The sequence below is a fragment of the Pinus tabuliformis genome, chromosome J, assembly GCF_031772625.1.
Source record: "Pinus tabuliformis cultivar Carrire ecotype Pingquan chromosome J, CPIR1, whole genome shotgun sequence".
In the NCBI taxonomy this organism is placed as follows: domain Eukaryota; kingdom Viridiplantae; phylum Streptophyta; class Pinopsida; order Pinales; family Pinaceae; genus Pinus; species Pinus tabuliformis.
In genome coordinates this window covers 249,198,881-249,220,579 of record NC_142295.1, presented here as the reverse complement: position 1 = coordinate 249,220,579, position 21,699 = coordinate 249,198,881, and the positions used below count along the sequence as shown (strand labels likewise).

Below are 21,699 nucleotides of genomic sequence, written 5' to 3'. Positions count from 1 at the left end.
ATGACTATCATGCAAATGTAAAACAAACAACCGAACTAACTCCTGATGATGCTGGATCTGAGCAATCATCTCACAATACTGAAAGCATGACAGCTGCTGAAAGCATGTCATTGCAAGCGGGCAGACTTGCAATTGAGTTAAAGAAGTAGGCTCTTCCTTGACATGTCTGCCACCTTTTCGAGCCCTTCTCGGCACATTAAGCTCAGTGGTTGAGTCATTGTTTTTCTCATATTCTTGCTCATGTGATGAATCTGTCTCTATCATGGTGCTACAATGTGTATGTTTGACTCGTTTGACAAAGAGAAATAGGTGATGTGTTTTTCAATGCCGAATGTGCCAAAGGGAAATGGGACTGTGAGGAATATGGGACAGTGGGAAAAGCGGATGATGGAGTTTTTCAAGTGAAGAAATGTGAAAACAGTCACTTGACTGTGTTTAGGGAGTGGGGATTTAAGGATTTTGTGAATGATACGAGAGATAAATGATATAGGAGTTTAGTATAGGGAAAATGGGAAGCAGGGATATGAGTGTTTTGGGAGTTTAATAATGATAGGATTATGAAAGGGAAGGGATCACAAGTGAGAGAGGAGACTTGGCACCAAAATCATCATTTAAAAACACCAATCACAAAACCCAATGGAGCAGATTTTGATATAAATGTAGGGTTTATATTTTCAAACTTCAAACCTTTGAATTCTCCCTCCAAGCAACACTCAACACAAGATAAATTCAATAGCAAGAAGGCTCAGACTTACTTGGAGCAAAAGACATGGCGCTATTGAGTTTTGATGACTGCAGGGATAAACAACTGGCCTGTCAGCTCTGTGCGCCGCGCACAAACCGAGGGCGCCGCACCTCCTGGATGCGCCGCGACAGTGTAATTTAACATTGCGGAATTTCCCCGATGCGCCATGCGGCCTGTGTGTGCCGCGACCTCGTCCAATGCGCCATGCGGCCTGTGTGTGCCGCGACCTCCTCCAATGCGCCGCACGGCCTTTCAACGCACAGTCAAACACAAAATTCCTTCCTTTAACCCTCAAATCAATATCCTTTGACCTCTTGGCACATCAATGAAAGTTTCAAGCAACGAAAATCCCTCATGGAGTAATGGATTTGATTTTTATTGAAGCCACAATGATTTTTTTGTCTTGGAGGTTCTGTGCGCCGCGCGCAAGCCCAGTGCGTCGTGCCCTGTGGATGCGCCGCGCCCCGTGGATGCGCTACGCCCTTTGGAAAATGCATAATGTATTTCGGCTCTATGCACCGCGCTCTATGGGTGTGCCGCGACCTATCCCAATGCGCCGCATTGTATTCCAATACACATTCGGCCTTCTAAACTCAAAGTTTCGTCCCTTCAAACTCCAACATCGACTTCTCTCTTGGATTTTTAAATATCTCTTGATGAAAATGGATTAATAACTTGAGAAATATCTTATATAGAGATGGATTAAATTTTTGCTTCTCAATAACCCATTTTGTAATGTTTTTAACTTTGGCACTTTTTGCATTTAATACAACTTCTGTCTTTTCAAATTTCCTTCTGATTTTTCTGACTTGAATAATGAATCTTTTGGCGATTTTTGCAGGGATAATGGCATGTCTTGACAAAGGAAGACCAGGGCTACGCCTGGAGATTTCAACAACTGAAGAATTTTGAAAATTACATGGCAATTTATTACAAAAAGAAATGACGAATTTTATTCAAAACAGAGTTTTGAAGAAAAGTCGTAATCCATCCATATGACGATAAAATTTTGTGAAATAAAACCTCCCTCTGGCATGCTGGCATTATTGGACAGTTTGAAGACACAATTTGTGAAACCCTAGACCTAGTGACTGAATTGACTCTGCTGATCAAAAGACTAAAACAGGATTGTAAGTGACTTTAAAAGCTTGATTAAAAGACCTGAGATAGCAGGTATAAGACATGAGGGGTAATGGATAACAAGACCCTCCCGTCAGATTATGGCATGCCCCTAGTGGAATGCAAGTAAAATAACTGAATGAGACACCTAAAAATGAAATGCAATAAGAGAACTGATCTCTGACGGAGGGATGTAAAGGCCGACTCTAACAGGTGTCTCTGTGTACTACAGGGTTTTAGCAGGCAAGGGAGGAATCTTAATGGTTGCAGAAGCAAAAATCACAGTTCCGGGAAGCTGGATGAAGCTAGGTTGCTTGGGAAAATGGCTAAGTGTGAGATGAGTGAAACATATGCAAACATTGGTAGGACTCGACTGTGATCGCACATGGACACTTTATGACACAACATAACCATCCAAAATACATAAGACATCCTTTGCTTGGTGCAACAACCTTCGTAATGTGAGTGCGTGAGGTGAGTGTGAAACATGTCTATGTGATGACCTCTCATAGAATACAATTCCCTTGAAACAAGACAACATTCTCTTTGTATAACAAACAACAACCCTTATGTCCAAATATGACACATGCTGTATGAAGATGAGAACATGGACAACTCTTAAGATCAATGAGGGGGTTTGAAATCATTAGCTTACTAGTAAGCGACCAAGGATAATCGATCGCAATATCCGAGTTAAGCTTCTAAATTTACTTATAAACCAAAATTTTAGAAGGTGATTGTAACCACTACAACAAAACTAATAATTAGTAAATCAAATAACCAATCAAATAAAAAGATTCCATCACTTGTCATCTCCACCAAATTCACAAAAAAATTAAATTAACATGTAAAACACTCGGGAGAGTTCCCATTCCTCCTCATCTCCTCTAATTTCACAAAGGAGAGTTTAGAACAACATATAAAACACTCTGAAATTAAAGAGCATGAGAAGCATTCCTATAAACTAGCTAGTACAAAGGAGGCCACGAATGAAGACAACTTAGCACTGGGAGCTCTCCTTAGACGTCTTCGTTTTATCTATGTGGCATGTACACCTCTTATTAGGATTCTTTAACATTGGGACTCGTTTTGTATTTTTTTAAAACAATTTTATTAAAAAAATTAACGAATCGTTTGAGCTAATCTTAAAAATATTTTATTACGAAAAAATATCAATATATTAGTAAATTTTAAATTCAAAATATGTTAGTATATTTAAATATGTCATGATGCTGTTGATAGTCAATAATCTTTCAATGAGAAGCCATGGATATGATGGATATGATTGATTATGTTTGATGTTGTTGGTTGGGCTTAAAGTTAAAGGGTTTTATAAATTTAAAGAATGAATCATAAAAATATTATTAAATATATGAGGTTTTATTTAATGAATTTATGTTTATTTATGTATATTAAATAATATTTTTAATTTTATTATATATTGGAAAATATTTCTAAAATCATATTATTTAATGTTTTGCGGGCGGCTTAATTTATTTTTCCAATTAAAAAAACCTCTATTTTCACTAATATTATATGTATCTATTTTTTCATTAACATTTTTTATAACCCTTTATATTTTTTCACTAATTTTAAATTCCATTTTTTTGTAACTGTCAATATAAAAAGCCTTTTTCACTAATTTTAAACTTCATTTTTTATAACTGCCAATATAAAAACCCTTGTCCCCTTGCCCCTATTTTATGCTCAATGTATTATATCATTTTTTTCCTACATATATATCTTCTAATATAAACCGACCTAATAAAATATCATTTTTTTCCTCCATATATATCTTCTAATATAAACCCACCTAATAAAATATCATTTTTTCCCTCCATATATATTTTCCAATCTAAACCCACCTAATAAAATATTAAATATTGCTAAATTAAACATATTACACCATATTAAAATTAAATAAATACTTTAACATGTACCACTTACTTTGAGATTTAGAAAGGCAGATTGAGAAAATCCTCTGCTACTGAAATGAGGTTAAGCGAACTCTTTTCACTCCCAAGAGCACAATTCAATGAATTCTCTCCTTGGATGATTATCTACAGTTGGGATTGGCTGAACTCTTTAACAACAACCTTCAAGGAGCACAATTTAACAACTTCTGTCCACTGGAAGATTATTTAGTCATCTGGAAACTGTCTTTCACTTCCCGAGTAGGGGAACTGACGAACTGCAAACAGCGTAGGAGGTTTAGAACAACTGGTGAATCTTAAAAACAAGAATTCAAAGGTTGCGGAGTACACATATCATGATTTACCTCAAACAACAGTAGGTGGGTCGTTGCATGAACCCGAGCATATCCATACTCAGAAATACGGACCAAACTCCAGCTACTAGGCTGCAGTAGGATATATTAATTAGATATATCACATTAGTATTGTTATTTGCATTTCTGTGATTGAGTTTCATTACTATTACTCACGTTCTTTACAAATTTATCAAGACTAAATCCTCCCATCCCTATGACTGCGTGCACTGGTGCGCTGTAATTTGCACTGTTGTAACTATCTACGCCATTCACGTCTTTTGTAGGAAGCGATTTGCAGGTCTTCTGAAACACAGCGCAGGTACGTTCATAGTTGTGAACATGGCCCCAGAAAACCAAGTCCACCTGCAATAATTCAAAGTCACGCATTTAATTTTTCTTAAAAACATGTCATTTGGTTTAAAGAAACATCCTTGCAGTTTTACCTGATAATCCAAGAGAAGTGGTTCAATGGCTGGAGCAAATTCAGCGTCTATGCTTGGTAAGATGAGTTGTAAAATACCATCATCTATAGAAGAATACATAGGCCGATGGCTGTTGGAATTCAATGTAAAATTTCATTATTGTTAGAATGAGTTAATTAAAATTCCTTACATAGGTTTTTTTAAATATATATGTTACGAAGAGATTGAATTCTGGCTATATTGAAGTTAAATAAGCGAAATAAGAATACCTACCCTGTAAAAATAAGCCAAGGGGTTTGTTTACGGTCCACAGAAGCCAAATCCTTTCTAATCCATTCATACTGCGGAAGGAACTTCTCATATTCAGATGAAATTTCGGAACTTCTCATATTAAGATGAAATTTCTGAACTTCTCATGTTCGAGAGAAAAAAAAAAATACCATGATGAAATTGAAATGAAAGATTTGCAATACCTGCTCACTATCTTGTGACCAATCATGCTCGGTGGACATTACAGTGAAGTGCACAGGTCCTTGATTGATTGAGTACCATGGCTTGTCCTCTGCAGTTGTTGGCATCGGAAAATATTTCTCATAAGGAACACCACATTCTCCACCAGAATCTCTACTTTGCTCGTACTTTGATCCACTGTTGGGATGATCTCTGCAATATTTCAGTCATTGCCCATTTGAGTTTTTGTATCAATGGGCCTTAGAAGATATGATCAATGTTGAAGATTTAATGGAGAGAGAGGAATTTGTAGAAATGCGTCATAATTTCTTACCTTTCATGGTTACCAATGGCAGTCATGTAAGATAGGCGGGAAGCGATTGGGGTGATGAGTTGGAGGAAGAAATCCCACTCAACGAGAAACCCTGTGGCGTAGCTAATATCTCCGATATGGAACACCGAGTCCAACTTACCCGATGACACTTCCTCTGTCATGGCGTCGATAACTCCGAGGGCCCCTGGCTGCCAATAATTATTCTCAGCTTACTGCTTTCTATTTTCCTCTTGCAATTTTAATTGTAAATGGAAACAATTTGTATTACCAGAAACGAGAACAAAAATTGAAACGGACGCAGGAACGTTCGGTACTAAAAGTGGTAATTAAGAAAACCACACAGGCTCTTTATCACGCGTTTTTTTTGCCAATTAATTTTTTTTTATGCAGATTAAATCCATAGTGTTAATAGCACAATCAGTTACTAAAAAGAGTTTTCTTAGTAAAGGTAGTTTGTGTTCAAATTTTACTGGGTGGCTAAGAGCATGCTCTGAGAGATTTAAGCCTGTATTTTGGAAGAAAATATCTGACTTCAAAATTAAATATCCATAGTATTTTTTACAATTAATTAAAAACATGTGACTTCAAAAAAAAATATCCACAAGATATTTCACATTTAATTTATATATATTTTTAAATCTTTACAATGTAAGATGTAACTATTATGTCTATCAATATTTATTAAGTAATTTATATATTAATTCTTTTATTAATAATAATAAGTATAATTTAATTAATTTTTATGTTTTTTTAATTGTGGACAAGTTAAGATGTATTATGATGTAATTATTTTAATGTTTAGCAATATTTATCAACTATTTAATTTATGTGGTTCCATTAATTTATTTTCTTCACAAATTAAATCTACACTATATTTCAAGTTATAATATTATTTGCTATTTGGTAATAAATACAATGATTTTATAATTGTAATATGAAAATTTGAGTATGTAAGTTTTGACAATTGTTCCTTTATTTTTTCTTTTTCTTTTGTCTTCAGGCTTTTGTGATCCATAATGAATTAAGCAAAGTTTTTCGGTAGAAATCACATAAGAGAAATCTGGTCCTAATAATGAACCACACTTGTTGGTTTGAAATGCGTTATGTGATTTCCATCAAAAGACTTTGCTTAATTGTTCATTTTGTTTGTTTATTTTTGAATATAAATTAGGTATGAATAGAAATGGGCAATATTTTAGGTAGATACTTTATCAATTAAGACTTTACTTAATTGTTCATTTTGTTTGTTTAGGATATAAACTGGATATGAATAGGCAATATTTTAAGTAGATACTTTATCAATTATCTAGACAAAGAAAGAAAAAAGAAGAGTGTTCACCTTAAATGTTGAATATTTCTGTTTGTACATACAATTTATATCCAAAAATAAAGTTAAATTATTAGTAAATAATATAAATATAAATTAATATTGAAATTTTAAATGTTAAAATTTAAAATTTAAATTTATTTTATTAAAAATAAATTAATATTGAAAATTTCATATACTAAAATTTTAAAATTTATTTTTTTATTATTACAAATATTATTTTATCATATTTAAATATGAGTATAGTTATAACCTTAAATAAATACTAAAATATTAATTTATAATGCCTCTAATATAAAATAAGAAAAAGAAATAAAACTTTAAAATTAAAAAGAAATCATAATATAGAAAAAGATTATATAAACAAAAATTTAAAGAAATGGAATATAAATAAATATTTATCTTTTCCAATTTTATTATATAGTATAACAATAATGATATAGTAAAAGATAATAGTTAATATAAGTATATAAAAGATAATAGTTAATATAAGTATATAATTTAAATAAAATAAAATGTTCATTAAATATTAGGTAATTGATATATGTGTAATTTGTATTTTTTTTTAACACTTCAATGTTTAAATTACCAAAATCATTTTATTAAATTATGAAATTTAATATCAAGTACTAATCTTTCAAACCATACAGTGTAATAATCATTAATTTGACATAATTACATGACATAATTTTCAAAGAACACTGTAATATCCCTCTTGTAAATAACCCATTGTAAAATCACAAGTTACAAATCAGTTATTAACTAATTTTTGGTAGTTGTGAAATCGAATAAGAATGAAGGAAAACAAGAGCGAGGAAGGTGAACGGGGAGTTTCCATCCCTCTCGGCATGTGACTTCATTTAATTTATAAGATTCATAGATCAGTTTCATGGAACCCAATATTACAACAAAATGTATCTCAAAGCTCTATCTTCTCTAGCTGCGGGATTCGTATTTGTGTTCGCCGTTGTGAAATTTGCTGTGAAAATATGGTCGGTGCGCATTCGAATGAAAAGGTCCTTCGAATCGCAGGGTATCTTGGGGCCCCCATATAGGCTGCTTTACGGAAACACAATGGAGGTAATCGAAATGATGAAGGCGGCCAATTCGGTTCCAATGGAGCTATCCACACACAGTATTTTGCCTCGAGTGCTACCTGAGATTCATCATTGGACTAAGGCCTATGGCAAGAATTTCGTGTACTGGTTTGGTCCTGTGCTGAGGTTTGTTGTTCCTCAACCAGAGCTTATCAGGGAGTTGCTCTATCTTAAGTTTGAGCAGTATGAAAAGCCAGAGCCAATTCCCCAGCTCAGGCAGCTGTCTGGCGATGGGCTTGCGAATTTCCGAGGGGAAAATGGGCGCGCCAAAGAAGACTTCTCAGTCCTGCCTTCCATGCAGAAATGTTAAAGGCGTGATGAGGTTGTCGCCTAAGATTTTCTAGGCATGATGAAGCTGTCTCATAGTAACGATCATAGTTCATTATGTTCGATGATGCTTTCTCTCGAACAGCCTCAGGAAGAAATGAACTCAGAACAGCAGTTGGTGGCCAGGAGGAAAATAGGGCCGCGACACCAGGCCTTTTATGAGGGCTAACAAAATAAACAGTAATGGCACAATAGTGTTTATTGTCGACAGATTTTCAACAGTTAGCTATCTTCCTCGATGTCTCCCTTTTGGTGATTTTGGGTTGTTATAGCAGGTATCTGGCCTTTAGTCTCGACACCATAACCACTGGAGTTTAGTTTGTGGCTGGTGTTACGGAACAAATCATGCGTATGATATTCCAAGGCTTTTCAAGACATAGTTCGGACAGATGATGGAGGCAAGGAGGCTGCCAAAGATAAGATAAGTAACTGCTCTCTTTCTAGAAGGAAAAATATATGTGTGTTTTGTTATCTTTTTGATAGATTACCTTGTGTGAAATGCTGAGTCACTTGTCATTTTCTTGAAAAGGGATATATGCATAAATGATTTGTGAGACTAGTTAAGTTCAAAGTTTCTTGTGAAATAATTATGCATTTCATGCATGATAGGAATTGCTAATGATGTGCTTCTAGGTACATAGATAATCATTCTAACTATCTTGAAGAAAAATGTATGTTTTATATACACATAAAAATAGTTTCTTTTTAGAAGAAGAGTGCATTCTTCATGCATGAAAATAATGACTTTATGCGAGATTTCTTGAAAACAAAGATAGAGATTCTTTCCTTAAAAGACACATATGAATAGTGTTCATGCAAGAACAAGATTCCATACTTGTTTCATGAAAATATTATGTTCATTGAAGTAAAAGTAATTGTGTTAGGAAAAACACATGTTGCATGCACATAAGGGTAGCAATGTAACTTCCTTGGAAATATTAATCTTTTGAAAAGAATGTCTTGCTAGATGAGTTGGGACGACTTCTTGATTTTGGCGCATAAGAGGTTAGATTAACCTTGTTATGGTTTCTTGATTTTTATGCATAAATATAGGGTATCTATAATAGTTTCTTGAAAGGAAAAGCATGAGAAACTTACTTATAGGAAGATAGAGAAATGGGGTTATGATGACTTCCTTCAAGAAAGAAGTAATTGCTTGCTTACATGAAATAATGGTAGAGTTCTAAAGAAGGGAATATGCATTGCATATATTAAATAAGGGCTATTAAGATAAGCTAATGGATGCTCAAAGAACAGTCATTGTGTTATGGAGATGTGTTCTTTGTATGTTAGAAAAACTATGTTAATTTCTTGAAAAATAACTATGTGAAAGGAATTAATGTGCAAAGGCGCAGAAACAATAGTTTATTACCTGTATGTAAACATAACTAATGTGTTATATGTTTTAAAGGGAAACATGGACTTGTAAAACTAATGGTTAAATCTCTTAGAGAGAAATATTCATTAGTGTGAATAAGCATTGTGAAAAGTAGAACAAGAATTTACTTGAATATATGTACTAGTTAATTAGTATGTTATGCTTGCTCATGCAGATGAGTAGATGTTAAAAGATCACTTTTAGAGGTTGCTTAATGAATGATTAATAATGTATCTAATATTGTTGCCAAAGCATGTTGACAACTACATTGACAGGAAACGATGGCGGTTGGTGCCAAAGGAAAGTGATATTTAACATTATGGCAGGAAAAGGATTATTGGTCCATGCAGATGAGTTCAAGTTGCAGGATCGTCCATTGCTAGAACAATTATGCCACAAGGAATGTTGCATGTGGCGGTATGTAAGAAAAGGGTTTCATGGAAAATGTTTTAGCTTTTAGCTAGTTATGTGACAACTTAATGATAATTCATTGTAATGATTTTAATAACAATGGTTAAGGGATGGAATCCCTTATAAGCCATTGAGTGAGGGGTGAAAACCCTCACGAGCGTTTAATAAGAAGATTAAACGTTTGTTGGTTTTCACCCTACGGGGTTTCCAAGATACATCGGTGTTCAATGGTGTGATTCCCTTTTGTGTCAGTTGGATGATGTTGAATCATTGATGATGATGTTTCTTTATTTTGATGTGATAATCATAATGTCCAAAGTATGTGATTAGTTTGTATGGTAAAAAAAATTCTAACTCCCTAGTTTTACATCCGAGGTTACCAGGCATTACAAGTGGTATCAGAGCTAAAGGTTGCAGTACTAACGCCTTTGGGAATTGGTAAGCAGGAAAGAAATTGAGGTATGCCACCAGTGGGCATTAACTCAGGTAGGAGTTTAACCATTCACATATTGATTTATGTAGTACACTACTTTCGGCATGATATGTGTGATTCATGTTTATAACTGCTTTGCATAGTAAGTAATAAAGTTTATTGCATAACTATTGGATTCTTGATGAGGATGAAAGACAACAAAACTTTTGTCGCACTTAAGAACAATATTGAACACTCATTATACTTATGAACAATATTGAACACTCATTGACGAAAGTGACAATCAACTACCCACTTTTGATTTGCAAATATGGCAATAACAATGATGCATTTATTAAACAAGATTGAAGTTGCAATGAACTAATTTTAATGAGTCAATGCATGAATGTAAAATACGGGGATGTTCTTGGATTTGACAATATAGTGTTTTAAAAAGACGTTGTAAGAACCCCTTTAGATATTGGAAATATACAATAAGTCAAGTAGTGAGACTTGATTGTAATAACTAATTTTTGATTCAATCTTGTCATAGATGCATGAAGATGATTGGTAGTTGAAATTGGTTAGTATTGTATGACTAACCAATAGAACTTATATGCATTAATTACATTTGATTTAAGATTATTACAATTCGTAAACAAGTGATGGTTTGATTGGTGTCACATGCGTGGAATGTGTGTATGATGATTCTTACTTTCTCTGTGCTAAAGTTCCAGTTGTTTATGAGAAGGGTTCTTAATTTTATTCACCATGAATGCTTGATGCATAGTATATGCTTACATCTTAATAGATTTAATGATGCTTCCCTTTAATTCTTTGAGATTCACTAGCATGGTATGTGTTTTATGTTAATCATTACTTGTTGTGAGAGTAAAACCATTGGAGCCTCGATTTAATGATGGTTGAATTTATCTCTACTATGGGAATGACGGATTTCTTATGCATGTTGCATTCCAGTGTGAAGTTAATTGTAGAGGCATGTTCAGTGGGTAACATTTCTAGGACCCATTCATGGTAGAATTACATGTGACAATTATTCATAAATAGACTACCTATGTTAATGAAGTTTCTAGTAAACTCTAACTACCTTCCCCAACTATAGATCCTTCCAAAGGAAAAGGAAATAAGGGGAAGGAAGAAGACCGTGTTGTTGGGACAGACGGAGAAGGGGAAAGAATCGATAAGTCTGGTGATGACCAGATACCGCAGACTTTGAGTGCCAGAATCTTGCAGAAGACGCTAAGTCTGGTGATGACCAGATAGCACTTGATGTGCATGTGAGTATTCCTTTGACCATGCTTAAGGAGTTGGAAAATGATAACTATAGTGTGTTGATGTTAATGATTTTCGTAATGTCTCCTTGAAGTCATTATTCTGAGATGGTCACATAGTAGTGATAAGATAGTTGTTGCATCTAACATCAAGCGGTAACTCTGGTGCATGTGTGACACTTAGGGGATCATGCTTCTAATTACATAAGTAGAGGAATTGCTTCCGATAAGGGTAGTTTAATTTGTTAGTTATGCATGTTGAACCAAGAGTTGGTAAAAACACCTTGATTATTCTTAATTATATTAATGATGCATGGCCAATGCTGGCCATAGTAAATGTAAGATAATACTCCATTAATGACGGTGTGGATTAAGACAACAGACTATGGGAAATTGGAAATGTTTAGATTATTAACTCAACTATTGTTGACATTTATACATTAATGAATATTTGTGTATGCTTTTATACATGACGATATTGTATGCATGAAAAATTTTGGAAATTGAATACTTGTTAACTGATGCATATTTATAACTAATGTTGCTGATGGGATTAAGTAGTGGTAGCTTAATGGCAACAAGAAAATTCATCACGTAAATTGTTGCAATGTGAATTGCAATCATATGTGAGAAGGAATAATGTTATATGATATGAATGAATTGTGTTATTTGGAAAATCTGAATGCATACAACATGTATGATAGATATGTTTCCCATCAATCTAGATGTTGTGGACCCATGATGAGGGTTAAGTGTAAATTCATGGTGTACATGCATGTTTATTTTGTTAATGATAATGTTCATATGGTTCATTACGTAAATTACTTTGGGAAAGAGTAATAAAAGAGAAATTTAACATGCCAGACAGTTGCAGATAGTTGGGTTGATGGCAATTACCTGCCCGGAGGGGTTGAGGGTACTTCTCTGCCCGGATATGCCTTGGGTTGATGGCAGTTACCTACCCAGAGGGGTTGATGGTACTTTTCTGCCTGGATTTAATGCCTTGGGTTGATGGCAGTTACCTGCCTGGAGGGGTTGATGGTACTTGTATGCCCAGATTTCCTCTCCCTAGAGATCAATTATCTCAATAAGGGAAAAGAGTTTGCAAAGATGGTGAAGAGGGTAAAAAGCCTGAGGCAACTCTGTTGATTTGGAGCCTGTTGGAGGAGGCCCAAAATTCCTCATAGATGGGACACTGTCAGAGGAATAGGCAGGACGCTGCCAAGAGGAATCCTATATTGGACCCTATGTGGTCATTGGAATTCTTGAGCTGGTTAGCCAGTGGAATTCCATGTTAGACCTGGTAAGGTCTCTATCAAAAAAATTGTTTGGATGTGAAAATGACTCGATTTGGTTGTGGAAACCAATTCCCATGGGTTGGGAATTCTTTAGCCTATTGTGGTTCTCATAGCTAAAGAAATTAACTAATCAGCTATATGTTGTGTTAAAAATGAATTTTACATATAGTTGTGTGAAATATGTTATGCACATTTAACAGGAAATGAGCTTAGTATTCAATAAGGAGTTATTAGAAATTTTAATTCCTTTTTCATATTATTAATCTTGTAAACGTCTTAGTAGGGGCTAAGACAATTTTCACTTGATGCAGTGATTGATTGCTAGAGAGCTAGGTGCTCTTTTGGTACTTTTAAAAGTACTATGTGGATGTCTTTAATGAGAGTTAATTCAGTGTGCATGTGGAGCAGTGATGAGCTCTTAAGTACTTGTAAAAGTACTGTGAATTAAATATCATCTAACATTGCACAATTGATTGATAGTTAAAAGTATTTCATTTGACTCGAAATATTGTGACTAATGCGATTGAATTTGTTAGTCACACATTACAGGAATTACTTACCATAGAGGGTTAATGGGTTGTCCAACCACTATTCAAATGCTTATGTGAAAGTACTCATAATTTTCAAGAGTAGATGGTAAGTAATGGTAAGTTGACATAGAGAATTGTTTATTATGAATTTGAATAAGGGTCAAGTGATGGTAACCAGAACTTGCATATTTTTCAGTTATAAATGCTTATGAATATCGGTTTTTCTTATGTTATGACACTAAAATTTTTGTTTATTGTCATTTCTTGGAATGAAATCTTTGATTTTAAAAAAGAAGGATCGCTTTTTTTTTGTGGTTAGATGGTTATATCATGAGTAAAACCTTAAGTTCCAATGAGAGATGAACGTCGAGGACGGTGTTCTTGTTAAGGGCGGGAGTATGTAATATCCCTCTTGTAAATAACCCATTGTAAAATCACAAGTTACAAATTAGTTATTAACTAATTCTTGGTAGTTGTGAAACTGAACAAGAATGAAGGAAAACAAGAGCGAGGAAAGTGAACGAGGAGTTTCCATCCCTCTCGGCCTATGACTTCATTTAATTTATAAGATTCACAGATCAGTTTCATGGAACCCAATATTACAACAAAATGGATCTCAGAGCTCTATCATCTCTAGCTGCAGGATTCGTATTTGTGTTCGTCGTTGTGAAATTTGCTGTGAAAATATGGTGGGTGCCCATTCGAATGAAAAGGTCCTTCGAATCGAAGGGTATCTTGGGGCCCCCATATAGGCTGCTTTACGGAAACACAATGGAGGTAATCGAAATGATGAATGTGGCAAATTCGGTTCCAATGGAGCTGTCCACGCACAATATTTTGCTTCGAGTGCTGCCTGAGATTCATCATTGGACTAAGGCCTACGGCAAGAATTTCGTGTACTGGTTTGGTCCCGTGCCGAGGCTTGTTGTTCCTCAGCCAGAGCTTATCAGGGAGTCGCTTTTTCTTAAGTTTGAGTAGTATGAAAAGCCAGAGCCAATTCCTCAGCTTAGGCAGCTGTCTGGCGATGGGCTTGCGAATTTCCGAGGGGAAAATGGGTGCGCCAGAGAAGACTTCTCAGTCCTGCCTTCCACGTAGAAACGTTAAAGGCGTGATGAGGTTGTCGCCTGAGATTTTCCAGGCGTGATGAAGCTGTCTCATAGTAATGATCATAGTTCATTATGTTCGATGATGCTTTCTCTCGGACAGCCTCGGGAAGAAATGAACTCAAAACAATAGTTGGTGGCCAGGAGGAAAATAGGGCTGCGACACCAGGCCTTTTATGAGGGCTAACAAAATAAATAGTAATGGCACAACAATGTTTATTGTCGACAGATTTTCAACAACCAGTTATCTTCCTCGATGTCTCCCTTTTTGTGATTTTGGGTTGTTATAGCAGGTATATGGCCTTTAGTCTCGACACCATAACCACTGGAGTTTAGTTTATGGCTGGTGTTACGAAACAAATCATGCGTATGATATTCCAAGGCTTTTCAAGGCATAGTTCGAACAGATGATGGAGGCAAGGAGGCTGCCAAGGATAAGATAAGTAACTGCTCTCTTTCTAAAAGGAAAAATATATGTGTGTTTTGTTATCTTTTTGAAAGATTACCTTATGTGAAATGTCGAGTCACTTGTCATTTTCTTGAAAAGGGATATATGCATAAATGATTTGTGAGACTAGTTAAGTTCAAAGTTTCTTGTGAAATAATTATGCATTTCATGCATGATAGGAATTACTAATGATGTGCTTCTAGGCACATAGATAATCATTCTAACTATCTTGAAGAAGAACGTATGTTTTATATACACATAAATATAGTTTCTTTTTAGAAGAAGAGTGCATGCTTCATGCATGAAAATAATGACTTTATGCGAGATTTCTTGAAAGCAAAGATAGAGATTCTTTCCTTAAATGACACATATGAATAGTGTTCATGCAAAAACAAGATTCCATACTTGTTTCATGAAAATATTATGTTCATTGAAGTAAAAGTAATTGTGTTAGGAAAAACACATGTTGGATGCGCATAAGGGTAGCAATGTAACTTCCTTGGAAATATTAATCTTTTGAAAAGAATGTCTTGCTAGATGAGTTGGGACGACTTCTTGATTTTGGCGCATAAGAGGTTAGATTAACCTTGTTATGGTTTCTTGATTTTTATGCATAAATATAGGGTATCTATAATAGTCTCTTGAAAGGAAAAGCATGAGAAACTTACTTATAGGAAGATAGAGAAATGGGGTTATGATGACTTCCTTCAAGAAAGAAGTAATTGCTTGCGTACATGAAATAATGGTAGAGTTCTAAAGAAGGGAATATGCATTGCATATATTAAATAAGGGCTATTAAGATAAGCTAATGGATGCTCAAAGAACAGTGATTGTGTTATGGAGATGTGTTCTTTGTATGTTAGAAAAACTATGTTAATTTCTTGAAAAATAACTATGTGAAAGGAATGCATGTGCAAAGGCGCAGAAACAATAGTTTATTACCTGTATGTAAACATAACTAATGTGTTGTATGTTTTAAAGGGAAACATGGACTTGTAAAACTAATGGTTAAATCTCTTAGAGAGAAATACTCATTAGTGTGAATAAGCATTGTGAAAAGTAGAACAAGAATTTACTTGAATATATGTACTAGTTAATTAGTATGTTATGCTTGCTCATGCAGATGAGTAGATGTTAAAAGATCACTTTTAGAGGTTGCTTAATGAATGATTAATAATGTATCTAATATTGTTGCCAAAGCCTGTTGACAACTACATTGACAAGAAACGATGGCGGTTGGTGCCAAAGGAAAGTGATGTTTAACATTATGGCAGGAAAAGGATTATTGGTCCATGCAGATGAGTTCAAGTTGCAGGATCGTCCATTGCTAGAACAATTATGCCACAAGGAATGTCGCATGAGGCGTATGTAAGAAAAGGGTTTCATGGAAAATGTATTAGCTTTTAGCTAGTTATGTGACAACTTAATGATAATTCATTGTAATGATTTTAATAACAATGGTTAAGGGATGGAATCCCTTATAAGCCATTGAGTGAGGGGTGAAAACCCTCACGAGCGTTTAATAAGAAGATTAAACGTTTGTTGGTTTTCACCCTACGGGGTTTCCAGGATACATCGATGTTCAATGGTGTGATTGCCTTTTGTGTCAGCTAATGATGTTGAATCATTGATGATGATGTTTCTTTATTTTGATGTGATAATCATAATGTCCAAAGTATGTGATTAGTTTGTATGGTAAAAAAAATTTTAACTCCCTACTTTTACATGCAAGGTTACCAGGGTACATTACAAGTACATTTAGTAATCATTAATTTCACATAAATATAAAAAAAAATTATGTGTTAGAAATAACTTTGACATATATGTGTGAAAATATTTTTATAAATTTATAATTTTATTTAACATTTAAATTGTGTTGTTTTTTTCCTGTGCGTTTTTGCTGGTTGATTTGGTCATTCATCTAATGGTTACTCTGCATCTGGTCTAAATGACCAATTTTTCTCAAGTACTCAATCACTCACCAAGAAACCAGAGACCGAGTACTTAAAAATGGCATTCGGGTTTTACCCAAAACACAGTTCAACATCAGAATACTGTGAACATAGAAGAAAATAGCTGATTCATCAAAATCTGAATTTAATAACTAATCATAAGTTTACGCCTAGAGTTTTGTTTCATTTTTTTTGTGATTAACCAATTCTGGATTTTGACTCTTGATGCAGCTTAACCCAACTATGTCAAAACCCTAACGTCATACCTGAATGTAATGCTCATCAGATGAATCGCGGGGAGCCTTTCCCATGTCGCCGAATGCAAGAAATCGAACCTCGCTGGCGCCTGATGCAGGAGGGGTGGAGAAGCTTGCAACAGAACTCCAACCCACATTGTCACTGCAAAAATTATATAGATATCAATGCTAGCCACGAATTAATAAACAATTCCCTAATACCAAATCAATGAAAATCTTTAGACTTATATTTAACAGGAGCCTGCAAGTATTCTGGGTGCTTGTACCTTCCATATCTGTAACTATATTTCTGAGAAGGCAGCAGCCCCGTCATTAGGGCTGTATGAATATACCCTGGATCGTGCCATCCAAAATCCATTGCTGGGCTTGGAAGCAGATCATGACCTAGCAAAGCAATTGAATTTATGATACAATTTTCACACCTGTATTATAAATCTATCCATAATTGACAGAATGGGACAAGAAATTCAAAGATTGGCAGAACATACTGCACATATCAGCTTGAGTGAACGTTGTCACAGTGGACATGGCCGATTTTCCAGCACCGTATTGCACAAATTGTGTAGTATTGCTCCCGCTGATCCATGTTACCTGCATCTGATTTCTCGAAAAGTAATTATAATCTTATACAGTTGATCAATAACAGATATAAATGCCCTTAATTTTAGAATCTGATCTTATACTTACGGATGAACCAGTAGAATCCACGCTGGACAGATGGGCATAGAGCGGCATGTCTGGGTTAGAAAACTTGAGAGCCTCTGATCTCCGAAGGATGCAGGGGTTTTCATAACCACCAGACAGCAATACAAATTCGATATCTGTGCGTATGTTGATGACTTGAAATGTTATGGAACCATTGCAGGTCTTGGGTTCAAGTTCGTCCCAGCCCTTTAGTAATTTATAGCTGCTTCTGTTTTTGGTGCATTCCCTATAGGAGGGATCGTTTTTCAGGAACTGAGACTGTAGCAAGTAATTCGAATAACAGAATCATTAGACATTAATCTGAATCTTTTTGGAAACATTCAATATCAAATTTTACAGATTTGCCAAAATTTGAAAATTTCTGTCATTTCCTAAAGCCAGGACGACTCTACTCCAGAACTAACTGAAGCCTAAAGCTGGTTTTTCTTCATTCACACAGAGGAACGAATTTAACCTTGAGGCCAAATATCTAAAGCCTATTTATCTTCAAATATAATTTCAAATAAATTTAAAATATTTTGAATTTAATTAGATTGTGGAGTTGAGAATATTTAGGAATCTCAATAAGAGGATGATGAAATGAGGTTGAGAAATTGTTTATTAAATTCTGAAATATTAAATTATATGACTTTATAACAATTTCTTAACCTCATTTTAATTTAATTTTCTCATAAATTTATATATTAAAAAGATTTATTTCCTAAATATAACCAGTGGAATGATTATCAATGATCCCAGTTATAAAATTTAACATTTTATTAATACCTCATTGCGTGTTTTTTTTGCTTTCTTTCTTATCTTTATACATTCCTTGTGCATTTACATATACTTGTGGGATGTCTCTTCTATCACTCAAAATAAAATTTATACAAGTGGAATATCTATCAATCATCGAGTTAAATATAAAATCAAAATAAATTTATAAAAAAAACATTTATTAAAACCTCATTAAATTTCTTTTATGTGTTTACATATATTGGTGGGCATAATTACCAAATTCGCATTTAAATTTAAATTTAAATACAATACCATATAAAAATTCAAATTTTTCTAATTCAAAACAAAAATACTAATATATTTAAAAAAATTAAATATATTTTTTAAAATTTACATAATCTCCTTGTAATCTGAGTAAACCTGCTTATTACTTTGGCTTACTTTGCTGACTGCTCACTTTCTAATATACTTTAATGTTAAGACAAATGAGTAACTAGTTTTTTATGGAGTTGTTTTTAGTGTGCGATTTTTTGGAGATTCCGGCCGAAAAAATTGAGGTTAAATCTTGATTTGTATTATTTAAAAATGGTTTTTTAACTACATATTTGGATTCAGCAACGTGAAAAAACCCTAGGACGCTTTGATTGTTCAGAAATTACCTATCAACCTTGAGATTTCAATAAATTGCTGCCGGATTTTAGAGAAATTTAACCGGAAAAACCCACCCAAAAAACTTCCAAAAAAACTCACTAAAAACAACTGCGTTTTTTATTTCCGGTTTTCAGCTTTAATGGCTCCGGCATATATGGTCTGTGTATCTTTAAAAACGAATCGAATTTTTAAAATAATTAGGCCTAATCGAAAGAATCGACGAATATTCGAATTTTTTCGACAGATTCGGCCGAATTTGGTAACTGTGCTGGTGGGATGTCTCCTCTATCACTCAAAATAAATTACATTCTTGGGAAGCAAAAGAACATTCTTAGGAAGCAAAAGAAATATTTGTGGCGTGTTTCTTGTATGGTTGGGATGAATTAATGATTAAAAGTGGATATTCCTTAAATTAGTTTAAATCATACATAAATGATAAAATAAATTTAATGATATATATTTTAATAAATTATAAATAATTTGAGTAGGTTTAAAAGTTAAAAAATAGATTTTTTTTTTGAAAAATACATACTTTCAAATTTAAAGACGTTAAAATATTGTTACATCTAAATGAATCCCATACCAGTAATAACTAAAAATATATGTTTCTTCTTAAAAATCACAAATTCAAATTCACAGAGATTAAAGTATATACAGCTTTATAAGCTTTAACAATCAAATTGCTACACTAAAATGAATCCCTTATCCCATCCAAAAACGAAGAATCTGATATACCAAATTTTTCCAAAAGATTTCATAACACAAATATGAAATAAAAAGTGATATGGAATACCTTCACAGTGTAATGGCAGAGCAGAGAATGAAGCTTTATATCTCCAGTTTCCAAGTACATGTACAGTTTCAGTGGACAATTCGAAATGCTGTTACACACTATGGTTAGTTATCGATTGGCAATTTTTTCTATAAACACCCTACATTCTGATGCAAGCCTAAACATAATTATGATTCCACATTTCTCATCAGAAAAATTGGCCATGGCAGTAACTTCGGCACCAGAATCAAATTCATTACACAGGCCAATGAAAACATTATGAAATAAACGAGATAGAGGAAAAACGAACTGTTAATACACCGTACTTGCGGGTTGAAGGCGAAACTAAGGCAACCCAAATATCATCGGAGGGATTCGAGAGTCCATTTACAGTGACAGTAATGAATTCTTCATCCGGAAGGGGTCCTTGCGTGCTGAGATTCATCTGCAGGTCTGGATTCTGATCCGAACATTCTCGAAGATCCCTCCTATTAATACATCTGTAGCCTGTCCCACACAGGTTACGATAGCCAGGACTTGAAGTCTCGGCATCGAACCGAGGGCCCGAAGGGTAATTATCTGAAGACGATCCATTGCAGCGGGAATCAAAACCAATGAGGTCTGTCACAATAAAAATCAAAGTGACGAAGAAAATAGGATCAATTTGATTCATGAATTTCTGCATTTTGAAAGTCCTCATGGCTGGAACCTTCTGGCTGGGCAAGAAGGTGGAGAAGCAAAAATTTATGAGACTAATAATTGCGGCGCATGATATTTAGGCAGCCTTAGGGCAAATGGAATTTGAGTTACAGATAAAAGTTAAAACTAAATCTGATAATGCTGGAAGAACTTTGAGTGTCATGATCGAAATTTATGGGCAGCTTGGTTCCGCTTCCGCGGGCAGCTTATGTCCATTAAAGATAAGTTAACGTATGGCCATAAGCTTTGTGTTCAGCTTTCGCCGGAAGTTTATGTCCACTAAATATAATTTAGGTAGGTGGAGAGGCTTAGTTGTTACAGGTCACCTCAGTTGGAGCTTTAAAGATGATCATAAATGCGATATTACCTCTCCTCAAACTACATGCGCCCTGTCAAAATCTCCCAACTATCATCCTCCATTCACTTTTTCGAAAATATTCTCATCGTATGAACGCTATCTCGAATACTCGAAGACTCCAACTGTCCCTCCTCCCTCCATTTAAAATAAAATCACACTGGATTTGCCCGCAGGATAAACAAGCATTTATATCGTTTTGTACGAATGTCACCCAGTCACAGGGGCATAATGTACGCATGTCACCTACGGATATGGAGACTTCGGAGCATTCTAATTATGAATTATTATAATATTCATAAGAAAATTTGAAAAAATGGTGAATTTTAAAAAATTTGTGAATTTTAATAATTTCAAATATATTTTTGTTGAATACATAAATAAATTTTTATTTTTTTTTTAACTTTTTAAATTATATAATTAGATTTTAAATAATTTTATTAAAAATACATTATCTATATTACTTTACATGTGTTGTTTTTAATGTTATTTTTTGGAAGCTTTTATTGTCGGCTTTTCTGGTCAAATTTCTCTAAAATCTGGCGGGAATTTATTGAAATCACAAGCTTGATGGGTAACCATGTGCAATCGAAGTGACCTAGTGCTTTTCGAGGGTGCCATATATAGAA

At 34.3% G+C, this 21,699-nt stretch overlaps 1 protein-coding gene and 1 pseudogene across 2 annotated transcripts; both read right to left on the bottom strand.

The window, feature by feature from the left end:
- The window catches only part of LOC149226705 (aspartate aminotransferase, chloroplastic-like), a 40,051-nt pseudogene extending 39,162 nt beyond the window's left edge, over nt 1–889 (bottom strand).
- A 2,926-nt stretch (nt 890–3,815) lies between these two features.
- On the bottom strand, nt 3,816–20,959 carry LOC149226704 (putative inactive purple acid phosphatase 27). 2 transcript variants are annotated; one of them, XM_089375351.1, is made up of 13 exons: nt 20,343–20,959; nt 20,038–20,125; nt 17,859–18,134; nt 17,660–17,762; nt 17,438–17,555; nt 17,181–17,313; nt 5,340–5,527; nt 5,029–5,218; nt 4,829–4,896; nt 4,577–4,685; nt 4,308–4,496; nt 4,143–4,223; nt 3,816–4,055 (listed from the first exon to the last, which is right to left on the bottom strand). In XM_089375351.1, exons 1-13 carry the CDS (start codon nt 20,714–20,716, stop codon nt 4,002–4,004), a joined length of 1,971 nt encoding a protein of 656 aa, XP_089231477.1. In that variant the 5' UTR covers nt 20,717–20,959; the 3' UTR covers nt 3,816–4,001. The 2 variants fall into 2 exon arrangements, with proteins under 2 accessions (XP_089231477.1, XP_089231476.1); XM_089375350.1 differs by having other exon boundaries at nt 17,660–17,768; nt 20,343–20,956.
- Between the last annotated feature and the right edge of the window lie 740 nt (nt 20,960–21,699).

Bases quoted from the DNA above. Each gene is read 5' to 3' on its own strand.
- LOC149226704 (XM_089375350.1), bottom strand. From the start codon at position 20,716: ATGAGGACTTTCAAAATGCAGAAATTCATGAATCAAATTGATCCTATT. The intron at 5,219-5,339 runs GTAAGAAATTAT...GAAATATTGCAG, and splicing joins GCCATTGGTAACCATGAAAG to AGATCATCCCAACAGTGGAT. The intron at 4,056-4,142 runs GTAAATCATGAT...CGCTGTTTGCAG, and splicing joins CCCACCTACTGTTGTTTGAG to TTCGTCAGTTCCCCTACTCG.